Here is a 13,769-nt window from a genome sequence, read left to right on the forward strand (position 1 = left end):
GGTGTCTCTTTTGTAAGATGGGAGATGGGAAGCCTAAAATTTCCAGGGTCTCTTTCACCTCAAATCTTTTATCCCATGAAGTAGCTGATAAGATAAAGTTCAAATGGTTCACCTTAAAAACTAGATTAGGGGCCAGCCTGGTGGCTTAGCAGTTAAGTGCGCACGCTCCGCTACTGGCGGCCCGGGTTCAGATCCCGGGCGCGCATCGACACACCGCTTCTCCAGCCATGCTGAGGCCGCGTCCCACATACAGCAACTAGAAGGATGTGCAGCTATGACGTACTACTACCTACTGGGGCTTTGGGGAAAAAAAAGGAGGAGGATTGGCAATAGATGTTAGCTCAGAGCCAGTCTTCCTCAGCAAAAAAAAAGAGGAGGATTAGCACGGATGTTAGCTCAGGGCTGATCTCCCTCACAAAAAAAAAAAAAAAACTAGATTAAATTTTTACCTCTGAAAGTATCTGGTCCACTTTGGTACATTTCACAAAATTTATATAGAATCCTTCACCTGCCACAGAGCTCAAATCTAAACTTTATATTCACTATATCCACCAAGATCTTTGCCAGTCTTATTTTATCATTGTTTTCTATAAGGCATTTCAAATCATCTTCCTGGAGTGAAAGTTATTAATAACAAAGATCTAAGGGACTCTACTACATGATTATACTATTGATTTTTCTTAGACTTTGCAGTAAGCCAGGATCCAAAAACATTTTCTCAAATTCTTTTTCATTAATAAAATGAACTCTGCCTTCAGGAGACATTTTCTAAATCATTTCTCAAAAGACCCTGAATGCCACTCTGAAGCAAATTTCTAATAAGTAAATGAGTGATTTTCTACCAATGCATATGGCTGCTCTCTCACGACCCACAAAGATCGAGTTTTCTATTTTGAAATGATCAGTGTTCTGTGTGTATGTGTTTAATGTCACCTCTAAGTAATCAAACCGAGAGAGAACAAAACACATTCTGCAAAATGAATTGGAAATAAGCATCTCTGAACAATACAATAATCAGAGCAGGAGACCATTTACCTGAACAAACAAAGCAATGATGGCGATTCCATGGGACTTCCCCACAGCTTCATCAATACTGCCAAACAGGGTGGAGTTCCAGTGGATCAGATGGAGCTGGCGAGCAACAGACAGGCCACCTCATTACTTAATGTACTTCTATTTAGAAAAGCAAAGATACATCAACTTCTCCTTAACTATATCTATACTGTATCATATGCAACAAGAGTATCACAAACAGACACAGACAGACAACTGCTTTAATACCAGCTCTCTGTAGAAATGTCTGCCTTCTTTTTCTGTTGAGGTCACATTGGTTTATAACATTATATAAATTTCAGGTGTACATCATTATATTTCCACTTCTGTATAGACCACATCATGTTCACCATCAAAAGTCTAGTCCATCACCATATATATGTGCCCCTTTGCCCTCTTTGTCCTCTCCCCACCCCCTTCCCCTCTAGTAACCACCAATCTCTTCTCTATATCTATGTGTTTGCTTATTTATCTTCCACATGAGTGAAGTCATATTGTAATTGTCTTTCTCTGTCTGATTTATTTCACTTAGCGTAATATCTTCAAGGTCTATCCGTGTTGTCATAAATGGCAAGATTTCATCTTTTCTATGGCTGAGCAGTATTCCATTGTGTGTGTGTGTGTGTGTGTGTATATATATATACACACCACATCTTCTTTAGCCATTCATCGATTGATGGGCATTTAGGTTGCTCCCAAGTCTTGGCTATTGTGAATAATGCAGCAATGAACCTAGGGGTGCATATATATTTTTGAATTAGTGTTTTCATGTTCTTTGGGTAAATACCCAGAAGTGGAATAGTTGAATCATATGGTAGTTCTATTTCCAATTTTTGAGGAATTTCCATACTGTTTTCCATAGGGCTGCACCAATTTACATTCCTACCAGCAGTGTATCAGGGTTCCCTCTTCTCCATATCCTCTCCAACACTTGTTATTTCTTGTCTTTTTAATAACAGCCATTCTGACAGGCATGAAGTGATATCTCATTGTGGTTTTAATTTGCATTTCCCTAATAATTAGTGATGTTGAACATCTTTTCATGCACCTGCAATGCCTTTCTTCTTACTTCTAAACAGAGCAATGCTTAGTGGATGGCTGCCTCTCGAGTTCTGCTATAGTCCTACAGGGGCACATCTAAGGAGACTCACAAATTTCACATGGATTTAGTTGTCTTTCCTTAAATGTCATTCTTTCTGGATCTCAGTGGAACAAAACTCCAGATCTAGGCACAAACACTAGAGCTCATTCAAAGAATTAGTTCCTGCATAATCAAGTACCAGTATTTCCACTAAGAAGAGTACAAAGCCAGTCTCAAATTCTGGTAAATTACTTCAACTTTCTAAGAACATCCAGAGACTGCATCCTATAGAAAACGCTGCATCTTTTTAAAGCTGTGGTAAAATAATGAATGCTGACGTAAAGCTCTAACAGAAGGCTATTTCCTGCACTAGAGATAAAATTTTATCGGTGAAGGAATGACAAACAATGCTCTGGAGGACTCCTCACTTCTAGCCTCATAAAGCTCTGTAGCTTTCAAGTTTATCTAGAATATGCACTTGCTCCTACAGCACTGATAAAACACTTGCAGAAAGCCAAATTCAATTCCCTGGTTAAAATCAAACGGCCACTGAGGTTCTTAGTATAACAGTGGCCTCGTAAACCTTCTGCCTAGCACACTATTTTCCTTCATCACTATAGCTTTTAATTGAGTTATAATTACTTAAAACACTGCCTCATTTAAAAATTAGTTCTAACCCAAAAAGACATAGCTAAAATTCAATCACCACATCATTAGCAACCATGTTAAAATATTAAGGAAAATTATCAGGAGGATGGCCACAAATTTGATTTTTCTACTGCTGAATTTGTCCAACTAGAAATCAAGATATATAAAGCTGACCACTAGAGGGAGGTGAGGAAGTCCTCTGCCTACAAGAGAAAGGGTACCCAGGAGAGGTCAGGCTATAAAAACCCACATGCACTGTGACCGCCCAGCAAATGTGACTGTCAAGGCACTGCCTTTAGGAAAACAATGTTCTATAACCTTTCAATTAATAATGAAAGACAGACCAATGTTAATCTTTCCTTTCCTGGCTGCAACAACAGCATAGGAGTCCCAGTGGTACAGATAAGTGTACAGTGGGACGGATAAGAACTGATTGCCTCAATTAAATCAACAAAGGAGGCCCAAAGTCGAAATCTATTTTTATTTAACAAATTACAAAGTTCAAATCAACATTTTTCTTACTTCTCATAGCAACATTATGGAGTATGTTTTCTGAAACAAAACAAATAAACCAAAAAAGCATCGTTGGTTTGGGTTTTTTTTGCCACTCCTCATAATTCAGCAACATCATCACTCACACCCGCTCTTCAAAAACTGCTTCACATTTTTTCTGTGTTTAAAAAATTGAGGGTCTCCCCTCCTTAAGCATGTGCTGTGTGTGGTGACTTCGTTTCAAAGAGTACAGTATGGAAAAGTAACGTTATAGTGGAGACACCTGACAAACACTGCCTGAGCCAGTGATCAAGGTCAACATCAACAGTCATGAGACCTGTTTACAGCACGAACCCTTGACATGATGTGATGACAAGGACATCTCACCTCTGTGGTCTTCTCCCAACATTCCATAACCCCAGTCTAATCATGAGAAAAAATCAGACAGATCTCAGTAGAGGAACATTCTACAAAATGCCCGACCAGTACTCCTCAAAACGGTCAAGGTCATCAAAAACAAAGAAAGCCTGAGAAAACGTCACAGCCAAGAGAAGCCTAGGGAAACACGATAACTAAGTGTAATGTCGTATCACAGCTGAGCTCTTGGAACGGAAAAAGGACATTAGGTCAAAAACCAAGGAAACAATAAAATAAAGACAATGTATCGATATTGGTCCACTAGTTATAACAAATGCACCATACTAAAGTAAGATGTTAATAATAGGGAAAAGTGGGTGTGGCTTCTACGGGAACTTTCTGTACTATTTTCATAATTTTCTTGTAAATCTAAAACTGCTCTAAAAAATACAGTCTATAAAAAAAAAAAAGAAAGAAAAGAAAAATTAAGGAAAATGCTGGCACTTCCACCTGGTGTTCCCTCTACCGTCTGGGTCTTAAATAATCCCTTGAGATTTGGCGCCTCGGGGGCAGAGAGAGTCTTCTTTCACAGCCATCAATGGACCCAAGCTTTAAAGCAAAGCTCTGTCCTAGACTTACTGAGAAACCCTCTTCTCTTGGAAGCACTTTCATTTTAAGCCCAAACAAAATATGATTCGATATCACCTTTCCACACCATTAGAGGATGGTTAATTCAAGTACCAGGCAAATTTTCAATACGATCCGGAAATCAGCTATAACCTCGTTGTACAGTAACTCAGATGCACAATCCACAAACATGACACACTCAATATTTTTGCTGCCTCTCAGCTTTAGCTCACTCTGCTCCCGAGCCCTTCTTCACTCCCCCTACATTAGTGTGCTAGAGCTGCCATAATAAAGTGCCAAAGACTGAGTGATTTAAACCACAGAAATTTATTTTCTCACAGTTTTGGAGGCTTAAAGTCTGAGATCAAGGTGTCGGCAGGGTTGGCTTCTTCTGAGGTCTCTCTCTGGCTTCTAGATGGCCGTCTTCTCCCTGTGTCCTCACCTCGTCTTTCCTCTGTGTGTGTCTGTGTCCAAATTTCCTCTTCTTATAAAAAGAGCACCGGTCATATTGGATTAGGACCTGCCCTAACAACCTCATTTTAGCCTAATTACCACTGTAAAGATCCTGTCTCCAAATATGGTCACATTCTGAGGTACCAGGAGTTAAGACTTCAACATATGAATTGCAAGGGTGGGGGGGAGGTGGAAACAATTCAGCCCCTAACATCTTAATGAAGTTTTTTTCAGAGCTCAAAAGCTAGACTTATTCACATCGACTTCTGTTCTCCCATAGCCCCTTCTTTATTCCTAACGTCTTATATTTTGCCTTATATTAGTGTTGGCTCTGTTCCATAAAGCAAAGCCATAGAGACAGGAAAATTATCAGTGCATTTGAAGAACTAAGAGTACCACTATGCATAGCTCGAGGGTCCTGGCAGGACAAGAGACATGACTCTGGAAAGTTAGGTTCTGATTGCACAGAGCTTTACATTTTACCATAACTATATTTGGGGGAATATTAAAGCAATATATTACTGCAGTGAATATTATTATTACTTACACTGCTTTGAATCAATCAAACTCCCCCATACCAACGTCTTTCCTTCAAAGGTCCTTCTGGCACTATGGTGATGGACTGGAAGTGTTAGACACAGGAAGATGGACGATAAGCTAAGAGGCTACCACAAAAGTTCCAGCCGAAAAATTATGATAGGGCTGTGAGATGGTTAATTTTATGTGTCAACACGGCTAGGCTATGGTGCCAAGTTGTCTTGCCAAACATCAGTCTAGATGTTGCTGCAAAGGTAATTTTCAGTTGTGATTTGAGTAAAACAGATACCCTCCATAATGTGGGTGGCCCTTGTCCAATTAGTTGAAGGCCTTACAAGCAAAGGCTGAAGTCCCCTGAAGGAGAAGAAATTCTACTTCCAGGTTATATCATAAAAATTCTACCTGAGTTTCCAGGCTTTGGCCTGACCCACAGATTTTTGGACTTGCCAGTTCTTAAAACAAATCTTAACTCTTCTTTCTCTCTCAATCTCTCTCTCAGACAGATAGATATAGAAATATTCTCTCTGTCTCTCTCTCCTTCCCTCTCTCTCTCTCTCTCTCTATATATATATATACACACAAACAAAACAAAAAAAAAGTGTGGAGAGGAATGGAGGTTCAAATCTGAACAAGACTAGTAGCAATAGGAATAAAGACAAAGGGCTTTAACAACTAAAGTGACAATATTTAGAATTTATTCTCCTAAGAGTAAACACCTCTCCTTTGGGGAAGGGAAATGAGGGGACAGAGCAATCCACTGATGATCAGAAAAAACACATTAGAACTTCTACTCATATTTATTTTTATCCAATGCCTTTTTAATTTCAATTTTCCTATGCTTCATAAAATAAACTTTAGACAGATACAAAATACATTTTAGTGCATGAATGTAATTTATTAACGCATATGCACAAATTAAGGATATGAGTTTCAGAAAGTATTTAGGGACAAACGGGTTTGAATGGGAAGACATATGATAGTAAGGATATGCTTTAGAAAATGATGGAGCAGCCCATCAAGTCCAAGGGAGGCTTAATAGAGGTCCAAGCAGACAGTTATTATCAGTTGAGGGCACTCGGAAGACTAACTTCAAAGCCTGACAGTACAGACCCGCTCTGGGGTGTGACTGGTCTACAGCAGAGTACAGAAGGGAGAGGTGGGAACACCACGCACTTCTGCAACTCTACTGATAAATTCTTAGAGGCAACACGCTCTCATAAAAGACCTCTGAGCTGGGAATCACAAGTCTTAGATTCTTGTTTCCGTTCCACAACTCTCTAGCTCTGTGAACTTCACAAGTTACTAGCTTCTTTGGAGCATCGGTCTCTCTTTAACATAAGGAGAGTTATTTCTTAAAAGCTTGGTTTCTTCACACATTTCTCTGTCCTCACATAGTACTCTCTTTATTCCTATATTTCTGTCACATTCTGCTGTCATTAGCATAAGTCATATGTAGCCAGCAAAGGCACAGAAGCAGGATGATGAATTTTGAGAATGGAGAGCAGCTTACCAATTTATAGTGAAGCCCAAGTATATAAATGCCCCTTGCCATTTCTAAGGAGTATAAGGGTTACAGAGTAATATTACTGCATCTGCTGCCTTGACTCAGATGGTCTCACTCTGCAGTCACTTCCCTCCTTCAGGGTCCACTGGACTAAAGATGACTGCAGGCAGCATTCAGCTGCACTAAGGCCTTCCGGAGCCTGGTGCCTGGAAACACACAGTACAACAGGTGGCAGAGGGGCTGCCTCTCGCAGTTTGAACCCTAACTCCTACTATGGCTACCAACAACAGTAGCTGGAAAACAAGAGGACGAGAATTCTACTGAAACAATGGGCAGTTCTCCACTGTCCCCTCAGTGACTCTCCCTCAAATGGCAAAAGGTTTTGGCTTCCTCCCAACCTGAGTATGTCAGAGTAGAAGAAAGTGGTTTTCTATAACAATTAAAGCTGAGCGTTTCCTCACTTGTTTTTTGGTGGTTTATTTTATTTTATTTTTTATTTTTGCTAAGGAAGAATCACCCTGAGCTATGATCTGTACCAATCCTCCTCTATTTTGCATGTGGGTCACCCCACAGCTTGGCCACCAATGAGTGGTATAGGTTTGCACCCAGGAACCGAACCCAGGCCACCAAAGCGGACCACACCAAATTTAACCACTAGGCCATGGGGCCAGCCCCCCTCACTTCTTACTGTTCTTCCCCCCACCCCCACCACTGCCCAACCACCAAGGCCTTAGTGTATGTGGCCTCATGTGTGTTAACAGTGTATGTATTACAAAGAAATAAAAAAGCAAAGGTCCATTCTTACTCTATCAGCATCATGACCATCATTCCTTCCCATTAAAACACCTGACCACAGGGTGACAATTGTAAAGCATCCTTTCATAGTTTCAGAGAAAATCTTTGACTGACCTCCTGCTGTAGGGCTCACAAATTTAAATTTTCTGCAATTGATTACGCTGCTATGCCATTAGTACCTGTGAAATGTTAGTCTTAATGTACTTAACTCACAGTAATAGATAAATTTGTCCAAAGTTATGAAACTGTGACAAGCTGTAGCCTTATAATCATTTATTTGTCACCGAGAAAAATAAGTTTGAAGATTTCATGGCAGCCTAACAGAAAGCTATCTTCAAGATAAATGAGGTTTATTATTAACATAAATAACACGACAGCATTAAAGTACAAAAGAATGAATCATGAGGAATGGAAAAAGCAGTAAAAACTGAAAAGGCAATTATGACTCACAAATTTCTTTCCCCAGCCCCGTGCACTCACACAAGCTCTGTGAAGTCTCCCGTCTTCAAATGCTTAATGGACACTTCCTTTCAAATGGCTTCATGTCACCCCAAGCTGAATCCTTCTAGAACTGACATCTATTCCCTTCACAGGCACCCTCTCGCTGTCTCTCAATGGAGAGCCTAACGTCCCAAGCTTGAGACCTCGGATGCCCACCCTTTTATCTCCAACTCACCAAGGCCTTTCCTGGCCCCTAATCATTTGCATTACAAAACCCAACTAATCTCTCTTTAATGCAGCTTTCACCACATTTTCTCTGCTCAAAAATGTCTATTTCCTTTAGTTCCTACCCATATCAGGTTTAAATTTCTCTAACCCTATCGTTCCCCATCTTATCCCCAAAATACTCAAATCCAATGTGACCCCTGACCTGTCACAAGACCCTCCCCTATGGTCCACTCACTTAGAATGCTGTTTCCCACCCTGCCCTGCCACTTACCCAAATTCTACCTATCCTCCTAGGCCTTGACAGGCATTTGATAGACAGAACGATAGACTAGAGGTGGAGACAGAGATACAACTTGAACCAACAGATATGAAGGAAATGGGATAACTGGAGTTTCCATCCTAAATCACTCGCAAAGGTAGAATAAGCGCAGTTTTATGCAGGAGTTGAAAGCTACATCAGAACAGTCAAAGTGGTCTCCCATAAGTAAGAGGTGCAAAACTAGAACTGCCTTAAGAAGAAGGGGCTAAAGGCACAGATTGCAGATGTTCCTAGATACCTAGAGAGATGGCCTTAAAGAGTCGGTTCACCTGTAGATCGAGTCACAAAGAGACTGACAGGAGGCAAGGACTGAGCTTTGGGAAATGGGGAGATGAGAAAAAGGAGGATATCAAATATGCAGGAGGAAACCCAGAAAATTCCAAAGTCCTGTTAGAACAAAAGAGAAAAGACTTCCTAGAAGAAAGTGTGGTCAACAGTGTTAAGGCTCTACCAGCAACAAAACTACAATACCTACAAAGAAACAAAAGAAAATGAAGACAGAAAGAGATTTTGTATTTTTTTTATTTTTTTTTTGAAGATTATTGAGAAGATGGTTGCACGACAATGAAAGGGGCAGAGGCAGAACGTGAAGGTGTTAGGAAAAAATGAGTGGGGCAAGGCCACTCATCCTAGAAGGTGGGCGGTGAGAACCAGAGACCAGAAACCAAAAGGTAGCTGAAGTGAGTGCTAAGTGATTTTTTTTTAATAAGGAGAATCAGTATGCTTGAGTTTAAGCAAAATTCACTTTTCACTTTTAGTATTTTTTAGTCTATTATTTTAATGGGCAAAAGTAAAACCTGAAAGAATCACAGGCTGCTATAAATTTTGATAAATCAGAAGTATTCGATGCACCTGTGAATTCAGATGTAATTGAACCTGAACACCATTTTTCTGCCAAACTGTAGTCATCAAGAACTTTCCTCTGAGCTAGGCCACCATACAGTATAGATTCATGGAGGAAAAGGAGTCATCAACAGCAGGTCCTGGTGTCTGTGTCCTGACTTTGCTTAACTGCTTCCCTCAGTCCCAAAGAAACTCAATCACAGAGACTTGGAGCAGCTCTCCAACTGGATTTTGAGTTTCAGAAGCCAAGTGTCTCAACTCACCCATGCTCGATCACACCCAAAACACCCATCCTCAGAGCACTTGGAAACAGCTATGTTATTAGAAAAAGGAAAAAAAAAAGTTAGCGTCTCATATGCTTATGATACTGAAGGTTGAAAGAAAGAAGATATTAAGTATTTGAATTTAAAAAAAGAGAAGGAAACTGGCAGTGAAATGTTTGAGTAAGAAAATGGGAGCGTTAAATAACTGAAAAACAGTTAGCAGAGAAAGCACCCTCTCTCTCCAAACCCACTCTTAATTATACGAAGCAGCCATTCATCTTCAGATAAATTGAGATTTAGCGTATATTATTTTCCGGTGCTGCTGCACTTCAAGATGTCATTGTCAATATATTACGCAGCTATTACTCAGAGAAGGACATTCCAGGTGCAGACAGATATAATAGTGACAAAGCGCTGCGAAGTATGGAATGGAAAATAAATTATTTGAAATTCTATCTCTAACTGTCACCTACTTGTTATGTCTGCCTAAACTTAATTACGTATCTTCTTAGACAGGTAAAAGAGAAATACAAAGATGTGTTAGAGCATTTCAGAGCAACTTCATCTATTAATATATTAACACCAAAAGGTATTGATAGTGTTCTTAGGGTTCAGAATCCTCAATTCAAAAGGCACTAGTTCTATATAATTTACAAAAAAGATTAATGTCAAAGCAGAATGATTTTCTCTTTGAATTCTAATTTCCTTTTGTTTATTCTGATATCGCTGCCCTCTTAGGAACAGGGCACTGTAATACTGTTAGTGCTCTTCTCCCAAAAAAAGAAGCTTCCTTTAGGAAATTCACTATGAAAGGTTGGAAAAGGCTCGTTGGAGCAGTCATGTGAATCAAAGAAAAAAACAATATCATTTTGATATATTTTATATTTAATGTAAGATCAGAAGCAATTAAAACTGATTCTTTGACATTGGTTTCTTGGTTTTCCAATATCCTCTGTCTTATTTTCTGAAAAAGAAAATCTGAATAGTGGGTTATGGCTGCAATTAAATTGCTGTAACTTAAATTCTCTATATTTCATTTGTTATTCTATAAAGTAAAGAAGGTAAAGAGAGTGTCAAAGGGTGCTGGTGTTACAGCATATGTCGTCTATAGATTGCATCTGTTCACTGTGTACAGTGAATCAGTGAATAATGGCTGTATTCTCTCCCCTTCTGCCCCTAAATGAGAACCACATTTGACAAAAGAGCTCTGAAATGATGGCAGCATTCATCAAAACATTTACTGAGCACCGATAATATCTAGAGTTTTAGTGTTCATTGCTTTCAACATTAGAAATACAAAGACCTCAAATCTTTTTAAAAAAGAACCCAGGATGTGAATAAATAAAAATATAAAATTGATAATTCAACAGAAGAAAAAGATGAGTGAGAAGGGTTAGTGTGCTATATAAATGGCAGAGGATGCTTTGGGTATTTGCATTGACTTAATGAGCATTAATGTTACACTCTCTGCCAGGCACTGTTCTTTACAAACATTACCTCACTCAACCCTCACTGTCACCTTTATAACAGTAGAGGCTCCGACTGTCACCAAAAAACCCACCTTAACAAGAAGGGAATGGAGGCACAGAAGGTGAAGTAGCTTGCCCAGGGTCGCACAGCTAACAAATGACAGAGCCAGGACCAGGTGGTATGGCTCCACCACCTCTATGCCAGCTCTCTCCTCCAAAGATGGTGAGTAGAAGAAGACTGATCAGGGTAGAATTCACAGTGTGAATGTTCACACAATGCGTGGAGGAATGACAAACAACGTTCTCTATAGAGACAACAAAAACCAGAGAAAAGCAATGGAGGGTGTGCAACCCACAAAACAGCCAGTAATCCAGTTAGGTTGTGCCCAATGCCAACAGCACACAGTGCTAAGGAGCACACCTGGTGTGAATGAACACTCTTACTCACTACGAGCTCCTGGGAAAATTACTTGAGCCCTCAGAGTCTCAGCTGTAAAAGAGATATCATACTATCTAATGTCTAAGGTCATTACAAGGGCAAGAGATATTATCTGGAAAGCTCCTGGTAAATATCAAGTAAGTGCTGGCTGGAGCCAATCAACAGAAAGGTAAGCAGGGTTGTATTTAAGAGTGTGGTCTTTGAAAACTAAGGTGTGCTCATCTACCCTCAGTTTGGTCATTTTCTCATTATGCTGCCTGAACTCACCTATTTATTCTCTTAAGGTTTAAAGATAAGTAATAACGCTTTCCATTATAGAAAGCCAGATCACTTTCATCAGAGTCACAGATTCCAAGGCCTCGAGGAACTTGGCTGATAAACGGGGAACTTGGCTGATAAACGGGGGAAAGTATGGGATGAAGCAGGGAGAGGCAGAGCTGTGAAAACTAGAAAATCGGCCCCTTGCCCAACAGTGACTAAATTCCAAAATTTAAAAAACACAGTGCCAGCTGGATCCATCCCTAAATCCGGCCCCAAAGGCCACCAGTTTGCAAATCCCCGTGCACATCGTTATATTCTAACACCAAGATCTCCTGCCTGGAGGAGAAAGTAAAACCATCAGGAAGGAACTGCCTCTTCTTCCTGCAGGGACGTCCCGCCGTCCTTTCCTCTTTCCTCTCGACACCATGGCTGAGTTGTTGGTGCTCTTCTCTAGGAGTCCACATCTGCCTCTGCTCTGCTCCACTCTTCCCCTGCCCACTCGAGAGTCTTCAGCTCATCAGTTCTTTACTCTCCTGAGCCTCTGACTTGATGTCTCCCTCTCTATTACTTCCTTCTCATCATCACTTAAATATGTGTGGATTTTTCTCAACTTAACAAAAAAGCAAACACTTCTTGACCTCACATACCCTCCTACTACTTTCTCTTCACAGCAGACTTTTTCAAAAACTTATCTACATTCCCCATCACCACTTCCTCCCTGCCCTTTTCCTCCACAATACACTGAAATCCATCTCTCCTCCTCACTTTAGTGAAAATGCTCTCCCCAGTTCTCTACGAACCTTCTTCTGCTAAATCTTACCTGACTGCTCTACAGCATCTGAGACCCTGAGCATTCTTCCCAAACTGCCCCCTTCCCATGGGTTCCACGGCATCACATTCTCCAGGTTTCCTCCTCCTCAACAGCCATTTCATCTCAGGCTCCTTTACTGGTTTCCTTCCCCTGACACCCCCCAAATGGTGGCTCTATGGGGCTCCATCCTCTCACCTCTGCTCTTCTCATTGGTCATATTCTTTTTGGGTGATCTTATCCACTCCCATGTCTTCAATTGCCATCTATGTGACCAGAATTCCAAAATCAACATCTTTAACCAAAATCTCTGTCCTGTTTCTAGACCCCTTTGCTAAACTACCTACTGAAATATTTTGAAGTTAGCATTTCATAACTGAAGTCCCTCTAGCACCCCTCAGACCTATGTGTCCCTCTTTGCTCCCAGCTCTGTTAATGGGCCCAAGCCAGAAATCTCTTCTTCATCCTTTTCCCTTACAAACAACCAAGAGCTATGTCCTGTCATTTTCTACCTCCCTAAAATCTCCCAAATCCAACCACTCAGCTTATTCCTATGAGCAATTCCTTAGTTTAGATACCCATAACCTATTGCAAGAATTACAGCCCAGGTCTCTTAACTAGTCATCACACCTCCAAAGTTGGCTTTTCAAATTCATTCTCCATCTCACAGTTACACGGTGCAAATCCGATCACATCACCCTCCTGGGAAAGTTCATCTGAGGCTTCTTATGGTCCACATAGTATAGTCCAAACTCCTTAATATACAATGCACTAAAAACAATGTGTCTTTCTATAATCTTTGAAAAATGTGGCAAATTTGGTTAATTATGTATTAACTGTTTCAGGTAAGTTGGTGATAACAGTTATAGTAATAAGTTCTTTTTAGTAATAAGAATGCATATAAAGCAATTTTAATTGAATTTAAAATTCAGCACTATTTCATTTCTCTGTGACATACCACTGTCAATTTTCATACTCCAACTTTATATACCTAATACATTGTCCAATAACCTAATTTTCAGGAACAATAATTTTTAAATCCAATTACAATATCCAAAATATTACAATTTACAATAAAATGCATTTTTCTGAAAACGTTAAAGAAAATCCATCTTAATCTTCACTGTACCTGAAAAGGTACTTGTCTATTA

General features: G+C 40.0%; 1 protein-coding gene across 1 annotated transcript in view; it reads right to left on the reverse strand.

Annotated features, from left to right (window-relative positions):
• CA8 (carbonic anhydrase 8) overlaps positions 1–13,769 on the reverse strand; it is an 88,561-nt gene that overhangs the window by 40,588 nt on the left and 34,204 nt on the right. Inside the window, exon 4 of the mRNA XM_058528753.1 lies at positions 1,036–1,131. Coding sequence (XP_058384736.1) covers positions 1,036–1,131 — 96 coding nt within the window. The remainder of the gene's footprint in view (positions 1–1,035; positions 1,132–13,769) is intronic.

The sequence above is a fragment of the Diceros bicornis genome, chromosome 33 (assembly GCF_020826845.1).
Source record: "Diceros bicornis minor isolate mBicDic1 chromosome 33, mDicBic1.mat.cur, whole genome shotgun sequence".
Taxonomy (NCBI): Eukaryota; Metazoa; Chordata; class Mammalia; order Perissodactyla; family Rhinocerotidae; genus Diceros; species Diceros bicornis.